Below are 25,335 nucleotides of genomic sequence, written 5' to 3'. Positions count from 1 at the left end.
CCCCTCTCAGGGATTACATGCTGAAATTTCATATACCAGTTCAAAGAGTTATTTAGGAAGGGCAACAAAAGATTGAAGAAAATAACCAGTGTGTTATAATAATAATTAAAAAAACACATTTAAGAAAGGACAGTGTAAACTTCATGCATGTGTAGTTACAAGCAGGTTCGACTGCAGTAACTCCAATCCATACTGGGTTCAGGGCCCCTATAGAAATGGATATCGAATCTCAAAAGTCAATTTAAAAAAAGCACATACAGGGCGATTCCTAATGCATGCAACATTGTCGGAGCAGCTTGAAAACTGGAAGATGACATGCAAAGGAAAAAACATCTGACAGAGACACTGTGATGCACCATATGGCCACCAGAGGGGTGTTTAATAACGTCAACATTTAAGCAGAACTGAAAACAACGTTGCACACATTTTGAATCGCCCTGTATATTAATGTCATTATTATTAGGCTTAACCCTTTGCGGTCCTATGTCGGACCTGGTCGGACATTGCAATTTTCCCTTTCCGGTCCAAAGACGCAAAAAAACAGGTCTCTAGTCATTTTTTCTCCGGAAAAAGCCGAGAAAACCATTCAATGGCGTATCTCATGAATACTGATAGACCCGACACCACATAGATGACACGGACATAAACAAACAAGATAGCTGCTTCCGCATCCAGCACTCAAAGAATATCACTGACATTTGCAGAGCTTTGGTACCAACACATTGTATAGTGTAGGAAGGTAACAGCTAATTGAATTTGAACTGGCTGGTATTTAACTTACCGGAGGACCCTGTAAACCTGGGAATCCTGGGTTTCCTGGGAATCCTCTTTCACCCTGGAATGAGGGGGAAAAAAATCAGAAATGAGTTTCCTATCTCAATTGGGAGGTTCACATTTCTTTCTTTAGTAAAGCACAGATCAAACAAATCAGTGTCATTAGTTGTCTAGAGCCAGTGGCAGATATTCCTGGACTTTTGATTTCTTTAAAGCAAGAGACAATAACAGCCATAGAGCAGACATCCCCTTTATAATGCTGCAGTCAGGAGGCTGTGCAATTTGTGTTACACCATATGAGAATTCAAGTGGCACTATGAGGGAAACGGGAGCCATGACTGAACCACTTACAACCTGTTCTGCAGTATAGAAAAGTGTCTTATAAAGAGGATGTGCCGTACAGTGCATTGGACAGACAGACAGTCAAAGTGTTTTCATCCACATGATGCTGATCTCCGTTAAGTTTTGTTGCAGTGTTTTAGGGCTCTGATCCAGCAGTACCTTCGTTCCGTTGCACCCTGGTGTACCCACAGGACCCGGGGGCCCATCCTGTCCAGGAAGACCCTAGAAATGGAAACACAAAAAATGTTATCCCCTGAAAAATTGTACTAATAATAAATACATTAAATGCTAACTTCAAGGGGGCATAAGGTTCAACCTTTGAAGTGTCACTGCTATTTTTATTTTGTGTTAATATTTCATTCGAACAGGGTTACAATCTGGTGGGTTTATTTCTTGAAATTCTATTTTACAGAGGACACCTGCCATCTAGTGGCCAGGATATGTAATGGCATTTTCATTGCAGCTAGAACAACTAGCAACATCAACAGGCCACTCGATTTTCCATTAGTTTCTAAACACTGAAAATATGAAAATCAGCATTTGGAATGGTTTATGAGATTCATGCAGAAATGTCTACTTGACTTCCTTTTATAGTCTATGCTGGAATAACCGTCAAACAAAGCCTTTTTGATGCATTTTTTGACAAGCCTAGTGTTTGAAGGCAAGCTACATTAAACTGTCAGCATGCCTTCATTTTCCCAAGGCTGGCGCCCTCCAGTGGCTGCATGTACTACGTGCAGTGTCCCGTCCCTGAATCTGCAGTGCACATGACCATGTGACCACTGAAGTCCTGCACCCCGGGCTGTACCGGTTACTCTCCCCTGGGCAGACACTCACACCGAGGGAATGCTTTTACTCACTGGAAGTCCCGGTGTTCCTGGGAATCCTGGCAGTCCTGGAGGTCCCTGGGAAGAGGAAATAAAAGCAGCAGCTTCAGAACATATTCAGAGAAATGTTTCCAACAACCACAAACTCACATTTCTATAGGTCTTCTTATCCATTGATAAGAGCTTCACAAAAAAAAAAAAAGAGACGTCACCGTGTTAACTCTGTCAGTTTTTAAATGAAATGTATATAATGCTGCAGCAGCTCAAAGATACAAAAACACAAAGCCATGTTTTACAATGACCAAATACCTTCAAAAGTTTTATTGTGTTTTCAGCCTAACTAGAAGGTGTGTGTTAAAATGCATTTATAAAAAAAACACAGAATGTAAAAAATACAAAGCTCAATAATCTGTTACATCCAAGAGTGCTGGCTCATTTAACATTGCATTTGGAATATGTGGCCTGCACATTTTGTTAATGTTAATATTAAAGTAGGGGAACTCTTCAGATGAAGCCATTCATACTCACTCGGATTCCTTTGGGACCCCCTGGTCCTGGTGGCCCATCATCCCCCTAACAGACAATGGGAATAAAAGAGAACAGTCACACCCCTTCAACTCAACACACACACTGCAAGCATGATGAGAACCTGCACCTCTGTCAGCTACAAACTCATAAATTCAACCTTTCAACTGGTTTGTGTTTAAAAAGTTGTTCTAATGGGATTTCAGCCTGGTGGATTATTTATTTGAATTAAACTATCGCCACCTAATGGCTAGGATGTGTAATGATTTTATTTTAATCCACACTTCAATTTGAACTCTGTCTCTACCCAACACAAGGATAACAGCAGCACTTGGGTAGCTTGTGGCAATTACAGTACCTGCCTTAAGAATAGAAACCAAACTACGGTTGAAAATGTATGTTATACTTGGTTTTATAGTTTATGATGCCTTTTATGGATTTGAATTCTTTGAATATTCAGCTATGAGACACTTCGATGCTCAATGTGATGGCATGGAAGATTTGGTTCTCCCAAGCCGCTCCTCAGGTCTGGTTTACCTTCACCCCTCGGCTCCCGATCGGTCCCTCCGGGCCTGGGAATCCTGGCAGTCCCAGTTGGCCTTGTAAACCTGGGAAGCCCCTCTCTCCCTGGAAGAGAAGCACAGCGAGTGAGCAAGACAGAGCCAGAGTCACAAGGTGGACCTGAATACAAACAGAGAAACTCTGTACAAATGTCAAAATAACACCCTGCGCACTTAAAACTATTTTAAAAGAAAATAAAATGCACCATCACACAGTGACTGAAAACAGATTACAAAACGGCTGGCACTGCAAGGGCATGGTTCTTCTGCTCCCCTAGTGGACATACTTGCGTACTGCACATGTAAAGGATCTGCCCTGTGGAACATTCAGTGGTAGAGTTGAGCTGTGGTTTGCTGCAGCAGAGAGTGCCTGAAGGATAACGTCTATACATGCAAGGGTGCAAGAATCAAAATAACATTGTTTTTGTTCAATGTAAACGTCATCTGTACAATGCATTTTGTTTTTTACCTGTTTTAATACTGTTATGTATATTTAAAAAATGAAAGGCAGTTTAATCCCACTAGTCTATAATGGGGCTCACACCTTCACCCCCCAAAAAGCTTTTAATAAATCACACAGTAGCCCATCACTAACCTAGACATGTTATATACAGTATACAGTACAGTAGTAAAATCAAATGAATACCTAGCGCACTTTTTAACTTTAGCCTACTGGTAACACAAAATAAATCATGCTGCTGAATTGTACACATGGGTGTACAATGTGAATAAAAAATTATTTAAAAAAATGTAAATAATTGTAGTTGTAGTTTTTTTTTATTATTATTTTTAATTAATACTTAGTAGCCTAGACAATTAACACAAAATAGATCATGGTCATATACAGGTGCCCAGAATGGAGCTGAAGGGGTTAGTGGCACACATGTGCAGTCTACTGCTCCCAACACTTGGGGAAACCAGAAATGTGTTTTCAAGGCTTGTAAGTGCACCCTGCCTTTCATGAAAATGAGGTACTTGGGTGTTCACCTCAAAAATGCATTGAGCACAACTGGCAACGCACGAGAAAAAGCGACTGGGAAATGTCAGCAACAATTGCGACTGTTTAAAACATGCTTTCAAAAGTTCTTACATTGATGCATTTCTAAGTGTTGCAGTTGCCGGCAGCTTTAGTACATCTCATTATAATATTTGAGAACCCTCATTTGCATGATCTCTGCCCGCTTTTTGCAAATGTATGCATTCCCTAAAAAGTTGCCAACAGCATTGCGCTTGTTTAGTACATTTCACCCTAGACTTCCGACTCGTTTGCAGATGGTTTGCGACAGTTACAACACTTTAGTACATCTACCCCTAAGCCTCTGGAACAATTGAAGCACTGGACTGAGTTTCAACAATCATGTCATTTATTTACTAGTCTGCATCAATGTACAGGTGTTGGCAATCTACCAGGGAGCTCCCAGAGATGTCAATAATGGATATTAGAATGGAGGCGAATCTTAATCCATTAAGTACCAAATTCATTTCTTTGAAAAAAATACAAACACAATCTGTATTTATGCAATTTGATACATTTAGACAACTTTTGTGGTTAACAAAATTCAAGTTATGGGTTAAGATGTGCTCTCTTTCCTACCTCAGCAAGAAACCTCGTTTGGAATTTTTTCGAACCCATAAAATCAGAAATACTAAAGGAGACACGCAACACCCCCACCCCCTAGGTTAACAAATGTACTGTACAAAAAAAACATGTTACCTGTTTAATGTGTTGCCATACACAACCTGTGTATGTTCAGTAGAATGTTCTGCAGAAAGCAGTAAGCATTTTTAATCACCCCAATATGTGCAGTGAACCAATACCCTCCTGCTAATTAAATTGGATCCTCCTGTGCTCTGTGCCTCATCCCACATACAAACAATGGGACCATCCTCCCTCGTATTTCTCTTGGCCTTGGTTACTCCACTCCTGCTTTCTACTGAACTCAAAAGCAAATCCTCCCACAATAAAAAAAATTACAGCTGGATTTTTCCCAGATCTGATAAAGTGTGCCGTTTTAATATAAACAGCAGGTGCACTGTAGACTACTTGTTCCGTTGCCATGGCAAGCGCTTGGAAGCAGATTTTCAGATGCTGCCGCCAACGGAACAAGCCTGGGCAGCGAGGCCCCTGGGAGTCATGGGATCTCACAGCAGCCCAGGAAAGATTTCCTCCAAAACGACACACGCCCGCCCTCCATAGGGAAGGGAAAGCCCCTCTGGCTGCCAACACCCAGGTACCGTTTGTCACATTCCTGTTCTTTTACTATTCAGTGTTTGCAATCATGATGGGTTCTCTGCTAGGGCTGTGCTGAGACTCGTATTCTCAGAGTGATTACCTTGAAGTAGTATTTGCTAGCAGAGAATAAATAAATACATCAAAACACTCCTATTTATTTGTTGATTTCAAACGAAAAGCTGTCCTTCCCTCGCCTTTACAATTGAGTACCAATCAATGCACTTCAACATTGAGTGATTGGAAGCAAATTTCTCTCACATTCCGGGGGTGCTGATATTTTTATTGCTGTACTGAGGCTGTAAACCAACAATGAAAATGTGCTGCAAAATTAGTAAATGCAACCGATTCTTCCCGTAAACGTCTGATATTGTATGTAAAAATAATGTGATATCTGTATAATGTGAAATAATGTATAATGTGATATCTTGTAACAATTGTAAGTCGCCCTGGATAAGGGCGTCTGCTAAGAAATAAATAATAATAATAAACCTAACTGTGGGATATGTATGTCTTCAGAGTCTAAATCAGAGAGAAAACCTTGCCCAGGACTGCAATCCCACAATCCACTGAAGAAACAACGCATTTCAATGGAAACTAAGGAAAATGAAAAGACGTTTCATATCAAAACGAGAGACAAATAAATCACTTATAAAGTTATAAAAGGGTTAGTTAGTTGATCACAACAGGCTCTATATTAAATAACACTGTCAGATTGTTATTGATGGATAAACGTGGTTTGGGCAGAGCGGTTCACGATCTAGAGGGCTACCTCTTTATCAATGGGTTTAAAACAGCTTGTAGAGATGAAGTTTAAATGGTCCTTTAATCCAATCCCTTGACTAAACAAAATGATCTTCAGACTAGAGGTCTTCACGGGTCTACCCAGACTTGAGACACTCGGATTGGGTCAGGTCCGATTTACTCAGTTATACACAAACTGTCAATTACTATTAAAGAGGCTCTCTTTGGTACTAGGAGGCTGTGTGGTCCAGTGGTTAAAGAAAAGGGCTTGTAACCAGGAGGTCCCCAGTTCAAATCCCACCTCAGCCATTGACTCACTGTGTGACCCTGAGCAAGTAAGTTAACCTCCTTGTGCTCCATCTTTTGGGTGAGACGTAGTTGTAAGTGACTCTGCAACTGATGCATAGTTCACACACCCTAGTCTGTAAGTCGCCTTGGATAAAGGCATTTGCTAAATAAACACATAATAATAATAATAATAATAATAATAATAATAATAATAATAATAATAATAATCTCTGTTTATAATTCCTGTTGCCTGGATTGGCTTCCCCTGTAGCACATGACATGGCTTGCAGACCGCAGCAGCAGACACGTGACCCGTATCAAAGGGGTTTCTTTAGATCATTCTGAAAAGTAGAGTAATGGATTTGTTTATGAAGGACGTGGAAAAAAACGAATTCCATGAACAAAAGCTCACAGAAAAATGCAAGTCTGCAGCGTGGGAATCATTTGTTGTTATCGTGGACAAAGAAGGAAAACAAGTTTTGCAAAACAAACATTTTACATCTCAATTCCATTTGCTCTTTTAAGTTTCTAATAAAATCACACATTTATGAAATCATACTTCATCAGTTCATTTGATTTTCAGATAATGTATTTATATTTTACACAAATACATTATATATTTCATTTTACAGTCCTCTGTGTAGGTTCATGATGGAATAAACTCTGTCTGTAGTTCAGCCAGATTTCCAGGTTGACTGGAAAATCACACTGCTTTAATACTGTATCTAGTCAGTGCATATGCTAAGCTGGGGAAAGGAAAAGTGTTTCACTGTTTTTTCGGGCCGAGTCGGATCCAGGTCTAATAAGAATTTTACATCAGGTCGGGTCGGGTAAATAATTGTTGGTCCGTGGTCGGGTCGGGTTGATTCATTTGGACCTGTGAAGACCTCTACTTCAGACAGCCTTTGTACAAGAGAGGGGGGTCTTCAGATTGACAGGGAATGACAAGCTATTTATATAAAAGCACCTCTTGTGGGGTTAGCCACCATCTCACTGCACCCACCCCACCTCATTATGAAAGAATCTTTACACTTCAATTGGTTTTTAGATAGCGTGGCTCTGCACAGATCAGGAGTTAAGAGAGCCTATCACTTCCCTCTCTTCTTACTAGGCTTCTTACTAGGTTTACTTCTTGCCTTTAATCTGCATTTTATTCATGCCTGTTGTTCATGCCAGTGTAATTAAGGTTGTAATGGCACTGGATCAGCAATCCAGTTAACTTGTAGTGCTTGAGTATTAAAACATGTTTTATTTGAAGTTCCCATCTCTACTACTGTAGGTTACTACAAGCAAAGGGTGCAGAAAAGAGGCAATGGCTAGATTATTATACAGCCTATGCATGAACCTGCCTAGAATTCTGTAAAGCAATGGCTAGAATATTATACAACCTATGCATGAACCAGCCTAGAATTCTGTAAAGCCACACAAAGCTGTGGACTGTTAACCTGTGGAATGTGTGTGCCTGTATATTAAGTATTTAAAGGAAGGGAACACAGATGAATAAAATAAATCTGCCTCCCTCACTACAGACAGCTGGGCTGTGCGTTCTCTTATTTGAAATCTCAAAGTTAACAGGTGAGGAACCAGCTGTACGTTATTCCCAAATGGTGTTTGAGCTACTGAAGAGAGCCACATGCAAGCTGGAAAGAAGATATCTGGAATGCATTAGTAACCCGTACTTCTGTTCATGTCAAGGGAACCAAGCTTGCAAGTCTGCAGAGTTTCCTATGCTCGTTATTGTTGTGAATGTATGAAAATCCAACAGCTGGCTCGTTTTCAGTTGTGTTGGGATTCAAGGTTTGTCACACTCAATTGTGAGATAAGGAGAACACTAAAAGAAAGCAGTAAAAGTCTTAAGAAATAATTACTTTCTTAAATGGATAATACTTTGAGCTTCCATTTTTCAGTGTTTATTCCAATTTTAGCACTTATAGAAATGTTCAGGGTTTATTTCAGATTATCATGGTGTTTATGAATATACTTGAGTTCTCATTACCACAGAAACTTTGCTGTAGGATTTTCTTCCCCAGCTTTATTTTCACTGAGGTGATGCCACAACACAGTCTATTCCCTTTCCTCCTGTGCAGCGGGTATTAGGACCCCAGCAGAGCTGCACAGTCTGGGTGTAACAGGTCAGGGGCTGGGTGCAAAGCTGTTAAGCTCGTTTCAACGACAGCAGACGGACTGCGTAATGGCAGTGCTTCACTCACTGCCTGCTCCACGGGGTGTGAACACCACAGTTCAGAACCGAGACATTGTGGGAGGAGCGATCTTGTGTGGGAATGCTGACTGTACCCCTACTGTAAGAGAGGTCTCAAAATCAACATGGGGGTCGACACTGCGAAAGAAAGGCAGCTTACCTTTTCTCCTTTCACTCCGCTGCAGTCACACTTTGATGCCGACGCACAGCCATGGCAAGCCTGACAAAGAAAGGAAAGACTACATTAGGATTCAGTCAATACTGGGATACGCTGCATCGTCAAAGGAATCAGGATTTCTGAAAAAGTCAATTTCTTTCAATGTTGTTTTACTATTAAAAAACTGGACTGGAGACACCCCCTTTACAGCTGCACAGGCCTTCGTTATAAAAACACTTGGATAAATATTTAGACGACCACACAAGCAGCAAGGGCTCATCACGTCTTTATAGATGATGCGGCCACTTCTATTCGGCACATCCCATGACGGGGAGAAACAGTTAATCTGCTCTCACACTTTGACTGGGCGGAGAGGTTTTACTAAAAATCTCTCAGATACGCTTTTTCTTGGTTTGCAAACTTGCAGGGCTTACATTTAAAAATAAACACACACACACACACACACACACACACACACACACACACACACACACACACACACACCAACAAAATGATTACAGTGAAAACAAATGCTGGTCTTCAATTATTTTTTCTGGCTCGTAGCTCAAACAAAATTAGTTCACCAACAAAGGTCGCTTTTACCTTCCAGACACAGAGTTAAGATGAGAAACATATTTCTCTAAACCAGCTACAGGAAGTCGGGGGAAAGCAGGTTTAGCTAGGGCATTTCCAGGCAGAAGTTTGATCTTGCGAAAGAAATTAAAACCTACCACGACCACTACAATTGTTTGTACTTGGTGCAGAGATTCTACTTGTCATAATTGTATCGTACATTTGAAACAGATTTACAGTTTGGTTAGACGCCATTACACAATTATTCTTTGAATCGAAACCTAGACAGAAGGAGACACTACGGAAAGGTGCTAGTAAAAAACACAGGCTTTTTAAAAAGGAACTACCAGAGCCTTTTACTCCCATGCTGATTGGAGCTTCCCTTGTGAAGGCCTCTTCAAATCCCTTGTTACACGCAGTAAGACCCATGGGAGATTTCTCTTCACCAACTCCCTTCAGAGCTCATTACTGCGCTATCTGGAAACACTCACAGGGATAATACCCTGGACCCTGCATTTCCTCCAAGAGGAGACTTGACTCGTCACTTACCTGGCATTGAGCTGCACCATGGCGCCTTTCCTGTAAACATCACTGAACCGCAATTATAAATCAACAACCTGCTATCGCCTGGCTTTGCAGATCTGTACTGATGGTAATTGTGTTGCGTTCTGTGCCAAAGTGATCCCTGCCAACTTCAAAAACAACATGCTGTGCTTTTAGCACTCATGAGTTTATTGCCATTAATCACCTGAATGCAATGCATGTGTAATTAAAACCACTTTGTTACAGATTGAAATTGTATTGAGAGAGAGAGAGAGAGAGAGAGAGAGAGAGAGAGAGAGAGAGAGAGAGAGAGAGAGAGAGAGAGAGAGAGAGAGAGAGAGAGAGAGAGAGAGAGAGAGAGAGAGAGAGAGAGAGAGAGAGAGAGAGAGAGAGAGAGAGAGAGAGAGAGAGAGAGAGAGAGAGAGAGAGAGCTTGTTACTATCCCATATCTAGAAAAGGTTAATGTGCCGCTTGAAAACTTGTTCGAAAAACACAACGTTGCGCCAGAAACGGAATGGGAACATGAGCTGCTAGTTCAAAACACAATACATGTTAATTTAGGAATATGTTCTGCGAGCAGGTTTACTAGATCCTTCAAACATGCTCAACTTCTTGAGGACACAGACAGACAGCAGTTTGAACTATGTAAAGGTATGTTCGGTTAAACTGCTCGTCACTCAGAACTGGACGGGTGTGCTCTCAGTACTACCTGTCAATCCGGCAGGAAAAAGTAACAAACCTTTAAATCAACTCCAAAAAAACTCATCAAGGCCAGTGGCTTCTGGGTCATTCAAAACAAGACCAGTCAATTCTGATTGGAATTCCACCTATTTCTGAACCCAAGCCTCCCCAGGTGGGGTTGAGTAACCTACCTTCTGAACCTCAGCAATGATTTCTTCATCTGTCAAAGTCTACCAGAGGAAGCTGGCTATTGAGAACTGTCCTATCATTTGTTAACATTCTTCCTCTTCAAAAATAATTATAGGTTGCAGAGGATAGTATTCAGCAGAGGTAATTGGTATGAAGATGTTAACATGACTACCTACAGCAATACAAATGAATACATGAATGTAGGGCAGGTTCCAAGTCAGGTTTAAATGCAACTGCAAACAATCATTGAGTCTTGAGGTGAAACCTTTCAGAAACAGGTCGATACTGATAAAGGCATCAGCCGTACTGGTTACACAATTCATCATCACAGCAGTGCAAGCAACTCACTGTAAAGACAGATTTTAAAAAGATCTGGCGTCTCTTCCCAAGTACGTTTATTTTCTAATCACTTTATTCATCAGTGCGGTCACATCGTGCAAGGACCAAGATCGGTTTTGCTTGTTGTGACCCGGGATGGAAGCAGGAGTCCCTTTGCATAGCAGCTGGATCCAATTCCTGGTTTTGCTAGGAGTTTAATAAGATACACCCGTGTCTGTGGCTAATCAAGCTCATAATAAAACCTGGAATGGGTGAAACTGCTATGCAAATGGAGGTCTTATTTCCATCCCTGGTTGTGAATATGAAGATACGTGACTGGCAGACAACTGAACAGAATGGGTATGACTTGTTTTTGTTCAAAATGACGTGTTTGTGATTGAGGGAGGTGGGAGGAAGCGTTGCTGCAAGGTTTTTGCTTCTCAAGTTAGTGAACACAAACATGAGCAGACGCAGATTGTAAATGCAAATACAGCATTTAATTGAGTAAGTAGTATTATTTTATTACACTATGTAACACAATTTTTGTTCCTGGGTAGTAAGTGTTATTTCCTAATTGCTTATGCCTCAAAAGTATAGAAAATGGCTATTATTCCCCACAAACTTTGCTTTTGTGACCAGGACAGTGATATTTTGAAATTTACCTATTTCCAATGAGAAAACAGGCGAATTGGTGTCTTTTCGTTCACATAAAGTCAGAAAAAAAAAACTTATGAATCCAAATTAACATGTATTTATACAAAAGTAATACAAAAATGACTACAAAAGATTTAGAAGCGAGTAGTTTTTCGAGATTTACGATTATACTGTAAATCACTTTCACGAATCAGCCCCCAAATGTAGTCTCCCATCATGTTCTCGTTATAATGTCCTTGGTAGCGGCGTTCAAAGTCCAGTATATCCTGGTGGAAGCGCTCGCCTTGCTCCTCCGAGTACGCTCCCATGTTCTCCTTGAATTTATCAAGATGAGCATCAAGGATATGGACTTTGAGGGACATCCTACAGCCCATTGTGCCGTAGTTCTTCACCAGAGTCTCAACCAGCTCCACATAGTTTTCGGCCTTGTGATTGCCCAGGAAGCCCCGAACCACTGCGACAAAGCTGTTCCAAGCCGCTTTCTCCTTACTAGTCAGCTTCTTGGGGAATTCATTGCACTCCAGGATCTTCTTTATCTGTGGTCCGACGAAGACACCGGCTTTGACCTTTGCCTCAGACAGCTTAGGGAAGAAGTCTTGAAGGTACTTGAAGGCTGCCGACTCCTTATCTAGACCTCTGACAAATTGTTTCATAAGGCCCAATTTGATGTGCAGTGGTGGCATCAGCACCTTCCGGGGGTCCACCAGTGGCTCCCACTTGACGTTGTTCCTCCCCACAGAGAACTCGGTCCGCGGTGGCCAGTCCCGCCTGTGGTAGTGCGCCTTGGTGTCCCTGCTGTCCCAAAGGCAAAGATAGCAGGGAAACTTGGTAAAACCGCCTTGGAGACCCATCAGGAATGCCACCATTTTGAAGTCTCCTATGACCTTGATGCCATCTCAGAAAAATGCAGATATGTATCCACTTAGGCAGCTGGAACTAAACTGAACTGGTGGGCTTAAGGCCCCTGTATTTATACTACTATTTATATTACTGGAAAGTTCTAGAAGTTACTCCAAGTTTACTCAGCACTGAATCTATCTGGAATGTTCTGGAAAACAGGTAAATTTCAAAATATCCCTGTCCTGGTCACAAAAGCAAAGTTTGTGGGGAATAATAGCCATTTTCTATACTTTTGAGGCATAAGCAATTAGGAAATAACACTTACTACCCAGGAACCAAAAAAAAAAAAAAAGAATTGTTACATGGTGTTATTATTATTTTATGCAGTGATTGAGGACAGGTCTCAACCCCCATTGCACTAGAGCAGACATTTTGAAAAGGGCTTTGAAAGAAGTTTGAAGTGTAAAAAGTTGTCAGGATGTTATGAAAAGAAAATACAGGTATGTTATTTAAACTGGTGGCGATGTAAAACTATTTTTCGGAACCCCGCTACTTATTCGAAGTCATGTTTTGTGCCATTGTGATAACTGTATTATTCCCCTCAGAAAAACATGCCTTGGCACTTGCATTAACTAAAGGCTCTTTTAAGTACTGTGCACCACAAACACGTGCCTATTAGATAACATTGCCGTTGCTGTAAATTAAAAAAACAAAAATATATCTTAAACATTGAAAACCAACCTGATCCATTTAGGGCCTGTTTTATGAAGCATTCAATTCAAACTTACAGCCTGTTTTGAAACAGTCACCTGTGAAATGCACAGAGCTCATTGGCTCAGAAGCACTGACTAGTCCTGTTTACAGAAGTATAAAATCTCAGATTAATCCTGTCTGGTTCCCCTGAATGCAGTCTGCTCCCACACCCTCAATCACACCGCAGATAACGCTTAGTGTACTGAGCGAGAGAAACATGCCTCTGCAACTACATCAAAACCAGCTCAAAGGAATGTGTTCCTTCAAGCGATAGTGAGCCAGCTCTGGGTTATCCAACCTAGCCCCAAATTAAGTTACTATAGGATATTGTGCTTCTGCTTATTTGGGAAAAAAAATAAAAACACAGGGCAGAGCTGCCTTTCACAGTGATCAGCATGCATACTCTAGTGTTAATCAGATACCAGAGATTAGGACAGACCTCATTCTCGCAGAACGGCAAACTGAAAGGAGTTCTTTTCCTTGATGCCTTTGGCATGGTTGAATTAAACTGTACACCTGTTGGATTATTGGAGATTGAGAATTTAAAATTCAAGACAGGAAGCACTACTGCAGCGTTCAAGTTTATATTGCAATCCGAGATGCACACGCATACGATGTGCACATATACTACCCAAGATGGAGAATACAGGCTGTAGCTAAACTTTGAGAACATGTGATGGAGATAGATCTGCTTTGGGTTAGCACTGTTATCCAAGCACAGAATCTCCCAGCCCCACTCATTGCTGCAGGGCACTGCAACAAGGAATTTATAACAGATATGATTTGTACAGCTTGTTACCGTGGTATTTTCTTACAGCACAATGCAGCTGGACTCCATTACTGAAGTTCGAGGCTGCACATGTATAACATCTATACAGCATTGTTACAGAAACCCTGTAGCCTAAATAGACACAACAGTAAAACTGAGTACGACAATGTAACATGTGTTCCATAAATCACTCAAAACTACTGGTGAACCCAAGACATTAGTCTGATAATGATTTATAAACCAAACAAAATGTTTCATTTTCAGGGATTAGCCCAGCTACAGTGTCAAAACACATTTTCACACCAAAATAGTACCCATTTAGAAAACTAATTCACACTTTATTCTGTGCACTGTACTTAACCAGAAACCAGACCAGCAAGCAAATGGCACATTTTATTCCGATATCACTTTACACTCATGCCTAAATGTTAAAGTATGTTATTCAAGACGGTTTTCCTGATTGGTCACAGGCATTGCAAATCTTGACTTTGAAATGTGTTTTTAGTATCTAAAAATGTCGGAGAACACACTTAAGTCACATTCAAATTATTGATCTGATAAAAATCAGCAACAGCATTGATTTAGGTGAGGGCATGCTCACAATTACTGCTCTTAAACTGCAGTGTCATGCTAACACAAAGGGGATTGAAGATGGTTCTGCTAGGTGATAGCAGCTTTGATCACTTTACGGTACCCTTCTACCTTAAATCACCTTTGTGACATCATCTATTGAAGGCTGTAAATGACACCTACTAGGAAACAATGCAAACCAGATGGGAGCGACTGATCCATCCTCTTTCCCTGGGGTCTACAATGATTATTTCAGACAAGCAATGGTAAATAACTTAAAGCTGTAAAACTGGGATAATGGCATTGCTGTGGAGTGTTACAAGGTAAGAAGGGAACTCCCTCATTCAAATAAGACTTCCATTATTACCTCATAACTTCCCACATCCATGCCATTATTCCTTAAATTTAAATGGTTACTGTGTGACATTTTATGGGCATTCTTGTTTTAACCCATCACATTTTTCTTCACTTTTCCATCAAAAATAAGTGGCTATGACAAACTCTGCCAGTAGGTGTCACTTTGACGGCAGCAGTGAGCTCATGAGTCACACTTGAATGCCTGCTCTGTATTTTGCATAGCCAGAGCACACAAAACTCATTGACACACTACCACTCCCTTTCATTAGTTGCAAGTGACAGTTCCAGGAGTTTGTCCGCTAGAAGTAAACCTCAATTTGAACTGCACCCCCTGCCCTTCCAATGACAGCCTCTTCCAAACTCCAGTAAACACAACATGCGCCTGGGCCTTGTTGTTTGGACTAAGGAGCCTGGGATTTGCCTGTCTCAAGCCTCCACGTGCTAGCACAGCTGCTTTTAATCAAAAAACTTCCCTGGTGCTTTTATATTATTTATTATTAGTTTATTTAGCAGACACCTTTATCCAAGGCGACTTACAGAGACTAGGGTGTGTGAACTATGCATCAGCTGCAGAGTCACTTACAATTGCGTCTCACCCGAAAGACGGAGCACAAGGAGGTTAAGTGACTTGCTCAGGGTCACACAATGAGTCAGTGGCTGAGGTGGAATTTGAACCGGGGACCTCCTGGTTACAAGCTCTTTTCTTTAACCACTGGACCACACAGCCTCTACTTATAAAGAGGTTTGCTACATTTGGTTTGCTTTTTTTATACCAGCATCAGCTCTGTTTGAGGAGGGCATTAAAGAATGTGAGACAGTTGTGAATTGATGACGGTTAACCACCAGTCTCTGGAAACCTCAAGGAGAGGTTTAAAGTCCACACAAACTCATGCAGGCCACTTTGTAGAACTAACTCTCATTGCATTTGCAGTTTGTTATTAGTGTTTAAGGAGGTAGTACTGGACACAGTGTCGAAGGAAGATCCCTAATTCTGACGTGAAGGCCACCAATATTACTTCTACCAGGAGGTTGTAAAATCACAAACTAAAAAAGAAATACATTTTTAAAAATCTGAACCAAGCAGACTGGGTCACTGGTCCCTGGTGGCTTTCCAGACATCTGGAGGCCCCTCAACCTGCAGCAGATTTCCAGGGCACACACGTGGAAGCACTTGGCCAGCCTAACAAGTCTGTGTTTATACAGCACACTACAGAAACCAAGAGCCTTGGCTGAGACTTGTTGCAGCATTCTAACCAATTCTGAATGGAGGAAGGTGCTGCAAAAGGAAAGCAAGACAAGGAATTTTTCAGGCAAGCCTGGACGAACTGATCTTTCCAAAGCATACCGGTATAGCCGAGTCAATTTTTTGACAATGTCTTTGGGGTCTATCTAAATCAGCGGAGTTGAGCCCTATTAATCCAGCTGGGGTTTTACAGACCGACTTAACATTCCTCCATATATAAACCAGATCACGCACATAGAGGGTCCTCATAACCACATACCAACCTCACAGTACTGTACGAGAACACATACAAACCAAAGTGCTGATCGCATTCTAGCCAAACACAATCGGAAAGTCCACAGGAGGCTAGGATTGCGTGATAATCAAGGCAGTTATCATGTTCACCACGCAGGACGTGACAGGCAGATGTAGGGACATGATCAGTGGAAGCTTGTCCATGTTTTATGAATGACTCAAAGCACAATGGAATTCGATTTTTTGTGAAAATTCCGCCATTTAGATCATTAAAGCATATATTATGTGATAATCTAATAATTGTTTGATAAGATTAATACATTACATTTTATGTAGACAAAACCACTGCAATGTGCCACCACAAGAAGTTACATTTTATGGTATGGCAACTATCAAATTCCTGTGGTGCATTTAACAAATCAAGCACTTTCCTCTAAAGAAGGCTAACTCAATAGAACGTTAATGCGTATCACCAGAGGTGGCCACTGCTTTCAAATCAATTCAAATTTAATCTCATCACAATTTCAAATGGGTTCATACCTGTGATTTATTTAGTAAAATTCTACAGATTACAGGACATCTAATGCATTGTACACAGTCAGTGGCAGCAGCTTTTCATCTTGAGTGTTTAAATGATCTGCACATTGCATCCCTACCTTCAGAACAAGAAAAAGGAGGTTGGTGGATAATGCTGCGCTAGGGCTACAGAGGCAAGTTAAGGAATTACAAGCATTCAGACAGTCTTTGTCAGCGTGTTTCTTGTTATCATAACCACATCACAACTACAGGTCTCACTCTATTCTATTACAGCTATGTCGCTTAGGATTAGCTCTTCTGTTTTTCTGGGTTTATCCCCCCCATTTGGGGTTATTTTCACTTACTATTTGTACATGCCACATGACAATTGAAATGACCGGTTCTTTCTTGCTGTTGCCAAAAAGAGATCTTGTGGAGTTGTGTCGAGACGAGACATCCTGAGAACTGTTCTAATCAGATAACAGCACAGCTGGGAATCAGTGTGTGTGCTGTACCTGTATGCAACAAACACAGTCAACTGCACGATAATCTAACACAAAGCAAGCAGTGTTCTTTCTGGGGATGGGATAAACAAGGCTTTATTTTAGTTTCATCGCTTAAGACCGAACATCAGATTTGAAGAAAATAGCGAAACGCAGATGAACACATCTGAAAGGCTGTGCAAGAGAACCCCCCCTATAACAAAGCAAACACTCCATAGGGATTCTACTCCAGCTCACTCTATCTGCTTGAACAGGTGCCACATCTGACATTCCACACATACCAGACACAAGGACATTTCTTTAATTGGCACCCAGAGAAAAAGAATCTCAGCCTGGTTATACCTTATGGTTTGCAATGAAAAAGGACTACAAAACATCCATTCATCACAGCTACAATGACAAAGCAGACCACCAGCTGATAGAATGTCCTAAAAAATGTCCTTACCAAGTTTTATAAGAACTGAATAAGCTGTTCTGTATCTACAGCTTAGGAGAAATGGCCGATATACCGATACAGGTGACCACTACTATATCAAAAACTATACACAACTGCAAAAAGTTAAATAAAATAAAGAAAACCCAGAAGGAGCAGACACGGTTTCTAACCCTTGGAAATCCACAAGCCTCCCCTTTAAAACTGTGGTATTTGTGCTGTGTTAGTCACCGACCTTTAGACCCCTTCCAGAAGTGCAGTTCCCTCAGAAAGTCCCACTCACAGGACACAGCAGGTCTCCTGACTCAGCCTTCCTGAGCTTTACAGACAATGAACTTTCAAAGACATGCTTGGATACACAGTAACCTATTGCTGGGTTACAGCTGCGTGCGTGCCTGCCTCCCAGTCTTATCCAGAGAATACAGTACGCTTACAATCTACACAGCATGTAAAAAAGGCTGTGCTAGTAGGTGAACTATTTTATAGCAATAAGATGATAATATTACTCTTAAACATAGCATGTCATTACTTCTTATAATTGGTAACTAACCACATTTAAGAGTACCGTGAAAAATCACCATGACAGATAAACTAGGATAAGAAGGTAGAAAGGTACACCCTTGCTTACACTATATGTACCAGAGTAAAACCTCAAATATCCAAAGTGACGGGAATAGAGGGTGTTTGGATAAAAGAACTGTTCAGATAAGTGAATTACAACTGTGAAATTGTTTATATGACTTTCCCAATCCAACCTCCTAATTAAATCAACCTATTTACCTATAAATAAAAACATGTCATCACTGCAGTGTTCTGTACATACCAGAGATTGAGGTCAGAATAGCATTCTCTGTGACAACAGGACAGAAGAGCGCAGCACACAAGGGTCTGTTTGGATAATCAAGGTGTTACTGGACTTGTTTCACTTCTGAAACAAACCGTATGGCCACACTGTGTGGTGGTTTTGTGATTTATGTGGAAACCAAGAGGTTGACGTGATCAGCCTATATCATGCAGGGATATGCCACAGCTGCATTTTTTAGAGCACTTTACAGCACTGGGAAGAGTGGCACATGCAATTCAGGTGTATTCCCTGGTACTGTAAAATGATCTAAAAGGAAAAAAAAAACAAAAAACAGTAGTGTCCTGGTTTATTAAATCGACTCCTAACTTGAAACCACCCAACTATCTTTGCACATTCGAGACACGTGGATTCAAATCCAGGCACCCAGCAGTGAACAGCATAAAAAGGTAAAAGCAATGACATCCAAGTACAATGTCTAATTCGAGCGAGTGGATCTCAAGATACAGCCACAAGACAGAGTAAGCCTATGGAACAACCTAGTTGGATGATGAAAGGTAGAGGTTGTGGGCAGAACTCCAATAACAGAGTTTGCTAGAAGGTTCCACGTAAGCAAGTGCACACAAGTGAATGCGCTCACTAGGCGTGGCTCAAGCAATCGGAAAACACCAGGACCTCCGCAGGCAAGGAAACACACTATATCTATCTTCACTCTCATTACAGCATGTTAGGATGCAAATATGCACCGTAATTACAATGGGATGCACTGTGTTCTCCAAGCCTGCAGACCTGTACATGTTAATACTGGTCCTGGTTCTCCAGCAATATCTGAGCTGGTCTGCAGTAATGCTGCAAACTAAAACTGTGAGTGTAAGTGGAACATGCATACAAACATGCTCCACTACGTATAACCAAGATACTCAAGGCCAAGTTTCATCACAATCGGATAAGCAGTTCTCTCAAATGTATATTTACAGCCTTATGCAAATCTGTAACGGGCAACATACATATGTGCACTATATCATTATTCACAGAGCAACATGACTTGCACAGAGTAATGTTCAGACATGTAGCTCACGTAGCCATGCTGGCAAACCCTCCACCCCTCACTCCAGTATTACAGCTCTGTTCTGGGCTGCTTCTTATTTCTGTCTGGGAGGCTGATTTAGTATCTTGGTGTAATGTACAGGCCGGGAGCAGGATCACAGGATACCTCTGGCCTCACCCACTAACTTTAGCACAGGCCTGCAACTCGAATTCCAAGCTGGCAGTGTCACCCCGAGCCACATTCACAGAGGAAGAGGATTAACACACACACACACACACACACACCATTAGCCCACTCCCAAATTTAAAGCCTGCTAATGAACGCCCCTTCACTCTGCCTAGTAAAGTGATGGTCGACCTTTCACGAACACAGCAGGTTTGTGTTCTTAGCTGGAATTAAAAGCTATAAAACCTGCATTAATTTCTGCCTAGGACTAAGAGCTGAAGCTAAAGCTTCCTTGTTACCCATGCTAGGCCGCGTGACAGGATTGATTCAAAGGTTCTGACTAATCTGTCCTTGTTCCTAGATCTTACAAGTCACCATCAGTCAGACATTATCCAAGTTTAAGTCTCTGCTGGTTTTGGTCATTTCAAACTTATCACAGGACTTGCGACTGGAAACTGACTGGACTGGAAACTATCCCATAACTTAAACCTAGAAGCTATCCAATCTTGGCCAAGTTCACACAGTGGGATCGAAAAAAAAAATTAAGGTCAAAACCTTGAGGTCAGCTCAGTAACGTGAACAGGACTTCATGCTGCTACTTATTCTGGGTAAAGGTGTAGAGAAAAAAAGAATTCAGCACTACTTGAGTTTCATCATTTTCTTTACTCTGCTTACAATAAAAGCATGACTGTGTGCATGTTCTGGTTCAGACTTCTTTTGGTCAATCAGTATAAAACACAGAGGGTCTATTCAGTTTATTTCATTCTCCAAAAATATAGAAAGAACCAGGCATGGCTATTTTTTGAATGATTTTAAACATCTGTATGGAGATCTGCTGCCGTTTGATCAAGTAAGCGTGTATTGTTTTTGACGCTAAGCAAGACAAACGTTTAGACATTGATGGTCATTGATAACAAACTAGTTCAGACAACGCTAAACAAGAATGCGGCTGTCTGGAAAAATAAGATATACTGGTAGGCGTATTTCAGCCTCAACGTAACCACCAGATACAGAGTTAGACTTGAGGCAGGTAGAACATGAAACACTGTTGGCATAAAAGCAGGTTTATTACCAGAGGAGATATCTGACACAAGTCAATTTACCGAGTAATCCGAGATAATACAACTCCTGTTTAACATAATCTTCATTTATTTATGAAGTGTTTTACTCAACGATTATTCCTTTTTTAAGCTTTACGGATATCAAGTTGCTACTGTTGCACCACTATTTATAGATATTTGTTTTATCAAAATGTAGCGTACCCAATTTACAACATCCAATCATGTCCCCCCACCACAGCTCAGAACTGAAGCTCAGTGGTCGTGTCCTTCGATTCCCCAGCCAATCGGCTCCACAGCAGATGTCGGCAAGCTACTGCCCCCTGCAGGGCAATAGTCAGCCCTGCAGGCGTCTACTTTAGCACACAGGGAGCCGAGGCAGTCTGTGCTGCAGAAGGGCAGGGAGAGACTGCTAGGGCTGCAACGAAGGTAGATTTTGACCTTCGAAGGTTCGGAATACATTACCGAAGGAAGGTTCGAACCTTCGATGGTACTCGTTTGCATAATTTACTGGTGACGTCACCATAGCTACTTGTTCATATTTGATTGAAAATCCTATTTTACAGGTGATCCATATAAACGTAATAAAACATTCACTTGTAGTTTAAAAATATATGTCATATTAGAACAGTATTCATCTTTTTAGAATTTTTTTTTTATATACTCGTAATTGAAGCTGCTTGCGATATACAGTAAGCTTGCATTGCACCAGCACCAACTGCAGCAGACAAAGCTTTATTTAACAGTCACTGTTCCAAGCAGGTTGTCAGTCACATTTTACTACTACTAAAAATATTAATAATACTAATAATAATAATATGAACTTACACTTGTCAAGTGACCCCAGAGATTGGTTATGCCTCCATGATACGAGTCGCTTGCACAGTTTGCGTTCAACTCTGTTTTTGGTCGTCTGGGAATTTAATAAAAAAAATCATAAACAGCAGAGGGGTTTCGAGACATTTCTTTAAATAAACGCTTATGCCTTATGCTATACAACGTTTTGCAGTCGAGATGGCGAATGAAGAAATTAAAAGGTTTGCCTCTGGATAACATGAGCTGGAGGGGGGAGGGGCGGACGGTGCTTGGTTTTCGAAATTTAAATTATTAGTGTTAGCGTATATTTTGTATGTTTCAAACATATTCTACCATGGCACTTCTCTTACACTGTCTTGTACACTAGGTATTCAGTACATATTTTACTGAAGCAATACAGCCACTAGAGGTACGACCCACTGCTTTGGATACTATACCGTGCTCCATGTGGAGCTGCTATACGTGTAACGATTTGGTAGCGGATTTTAAGAACAACTTTTGTTTACGTAATATGCATTATACAAATCAAAAGATCACACTTTTCATGTGAGTGACATTTAATGTGTGATTTATAGTATTCACATACTGTCAAACAGTTTCTGTTAACAGAAAGAAAAAAACACTCGGTGCATGATTGGCATCTGACGAACCTTCGAAAGTTTATAACAATCTTCAAATCCCCGGCTAGCGAACAAACCTTCGAACACAGCCCTAGAGACTGCCATCAACAATTCTGAGGAAGTGGATTTTGCTGTGCAGAATCTTGATGAATCTGCAGATTCATGAAAAGGGTTGTGTATTGAAGCTAATTTGTATGATTCATCTTTTAATCTAATTATTTATTTAATTCTGGTTCAACGGAGATCAGTGTCACAGCTAGCTGGAATGTTTTGAGGAATCCAACACAGCGGGGCTGACAATAGTCATTGCGAGTATCAGATAACACTGCATGTCTTTTATAACATCCAGACCACTTGCTGTTGTTGCCCCCTGTGTATTGTTGAAAATGTATTAATTGTTTTATAATTCAAATGTGACAAGGATTGCTCCCAAAGTAAATCCCCTGTTTTAGATAGTCTTCTCAGAACTCCATTGAGCAGCTCTCTTTCCATGATGAAAGCCATGGTCTTCCATTTCTACACAGGAAACAGCGTCCTTCAGAGGTACCACGCAAACCAACTACAAATATAGGACTAGCCCCAGTGACTGACACCACTGAAAACACGAAGGAACTGGAAATAGACCACAGTATTATGTAGTCTATTATAAGGTCACAGTGATCTAAGTTTGGACAATGATGTTTCATTCGCCACAGGATCCCGTCTGCAAGAATCTGAACCGGACTGTTCAGGAACAGGAGCAGTTTACTGTGATCTATTCTAACTGAAGCTTTATACTGTCACAGAAACACCCAATAACAGCACTGCATAGTGCTCTTGTAAGATAACGAGCTACACTGTGCTAGTACAGTTAATCATCCTCTGACATGAAATATATCTTAAATCACTATTTTAATATCGCCTATTGCCAATATATACTGTAAAATAGGAAAAATCTGCATCAACTTCATTTTGTTTCAATGGACATATGTACAGCAACAAATGCTTATGCGTGTCAATAACATACTGTATATAAACTGAATTGAGTAATTATGCAAATGTTGCTGCATGTATATTTTGCATATAAAAGTGAAATTAGTGAACATTTCTTGCCAGCTAACACAGTTTTACAGTATTTGATTTCCATAAGGTTACTGAACTAATATCTGGTTCAGGAACCTGTGCCAATGAGACCCGAGGAGACAGATATTACTTCTAATTTAAACCCAGGCTGCAAAGAAAGGAGGGCTTCTCAAAGAACAGTTTCCTCGCCAGGACAGACCCTCGCATTGTGACGTCTCTCTGTATAGCAGCGGTGTCTTCAATCTCAGCAGAGCACATAAAAAGAGGGCAACTACCTAACCTTTTTATTTCACAAAACCAACCCACAGGACTGGTTTTAAAGCTGCAATGGAGGACATCACTTTCCTATCTAGTACACGCAGCACTTCTGATCTTCTGTGGCACTCTGAAGCAGATAAGATTACCTCAGGTCTGAGCAAATCCCACTGCCTCAAAACTGCTACAAAAAAATGCAGTCTGACGAGGAAAACTGCTCCTGGGGCAGCCAACGGGGAGGTTAACCCACTGCAGGGGACAAAACTAAATTTCAACAGGATTTATCTCTTTAGAAGCAGGGACTAACAATCTACCGAGTACCAACTTTTTAAAACACATTTTTCTATAATTAGTCTCTCAAAACCCTCTGTAGGGATAACTGCGGCTTCATACTTAGTCTGGGTGTTCAGATGTCTAGGGCTGTTCTCTTTTTAGGTTAGATGATGAAAGGTGCTGGTGCTGTACTAACTCAGCCTAACTAAAACCTTTCGTTAAATATAAATTTGAGAACTTTGCATGTTTTTTGGGGGGGGCTGACAGCAGGCTCGAGTTCTAGCTATAGTTTTTTGCCAACAAATCTAGATAACATTTTAAAATTAGAAGTGTTTCCTCATCAGAAACTCTTTTAAAATCCTTCCAAACATCAGTCACTTTAAAGCCAACATCTTGATTAAATAATCAATTTCGAAAACCAGGAGCTGCAGTTCTACTCAGACATGATTTTCCGCTTACAACCGATTGTGGCGACAATGGAGGCATCAGGAAAATATTACAGTAAATAAAGCATTTTAAGGTGTCATATTACATTTCTACAGTGTGTCTAATTGTGTAATATTTATAATCAGTGATGTATAACACTGTACTCAGCTTATCTGTCACAGCTTAAAAAAAAAAAAAGAAAGAAGAAAGATGACCTGTGTAATAATGGTACGGCCCGTTACCTTGGTTGCGCATTTCAGTTTTACTGAAAACCGACTGGATGTCAAAAACAGCTGAAAGTGTATCAGCAATCATAACTGACTTGCATCCCTCTTTGTGATGGATACATTTCTTTCCAGAATACTATAGCAGGAGTTCAAGAGCCCAAGAGCCCTTGCTTTATGCATGTTCCTCCTTGTAATAAAAACTAAAGTGCAATTGAAATGGGAGCCACAAACATTCTTTCTTTTACCCAGTTCTGTACTGTAACGATGAAACCTTGCTATATTACTTCAGGTCACGCCAAGCCCCCCACCACTGCACCTAGAATATTCAAACTTTACATTTAAAAAATGCAAACAGCAAATTCCACTTGTGTCTGCCGTGATAATCCTGACAGATAACATGGAATTCACTCCGTCTACCATGAGCAGCATGCTCAACACAAAACAAAAGACACAGCCAAAACAATAGCCGGTTGTTAGATCTCAAGATGAAGGCCAATTACTTTAAATGAAGCAGAACAATAAGCCCACTGTTCCATGGCGATCTCAGCATACCCTTATGCTATAGAATGGCCACCACAAGAAATTACTGCCAGGTTCTAAGCATCTTTACATAACGGAAAAATAATGCCGACACGCTGGTAAAGACTGTTGAATGAAAATGCACAATTTATGCTCAACAAGTCAAGAGTATCCTAACTGTGCAAAACCAACTTATTTTGTACAATAACTCGTGCTAGAATGTCCTTACCAAGTTTCATCA

The 25,335-nt window shown here is 40.8% G+C and overlaps 1 protein-coding gene across 1 annotated transcript in view; it reads right to left on the bottom strand.

Annotated features, from left to right (window-relative positions):
* The window catches only part of LOC117963365 (collagen alpha-5(IV) chain-like), a 77,485-nt gene that overhangs the window by 44,002 nt on the left and 8,148 nt on the right, over positions 1-25,335 (bottom strand). The window contains exons 2-7 of the mRNA XM_059000833.1: positions 8,651-8,710; positions 3,006-3,095; positions 2,472-2,516; positions 1,977-2,021; positions 1,276-1,338; positions 782-835 (exon numbers count right to left, since the gene is read on the bottom strand). Coding sequence (XP_058856816.1) covers positions 782-835; positions 1,276-1,338; positions 1,977-2,021; positions 2,472-2,516; positions 3,006-3,095; positions 8,651-8,710 — 357 coding nt within the window. The remainder of the gene's footprint in view (positions 1-781; positions 836-1,275; positions 1,339-1,976; positions 2,022-2,471; positions 2,517-3,005; positions 3,096-8,650; positions 8,711-25,335) is intronic.

Source organism: Acipenser ruthenus, chromosome 26 (assembly GCF_902713425.1).
Source record: "Acipenser ruthenus chromosome 26, fAciRut3.2 maternal haplotype, whole genome shotgun sequence".
Classification (NCBI taxonomy): Eukaryota; Metazoa; Chordata; class Actinopteri; order Acipenseriformes; family Acipenseridae; genus Acipenser; species Acipenser ruthenus.
Note: the sequence above shows the minus strand (reverse complement) of the source record. Positions and strands in the feature narration are given on the sequence as shown.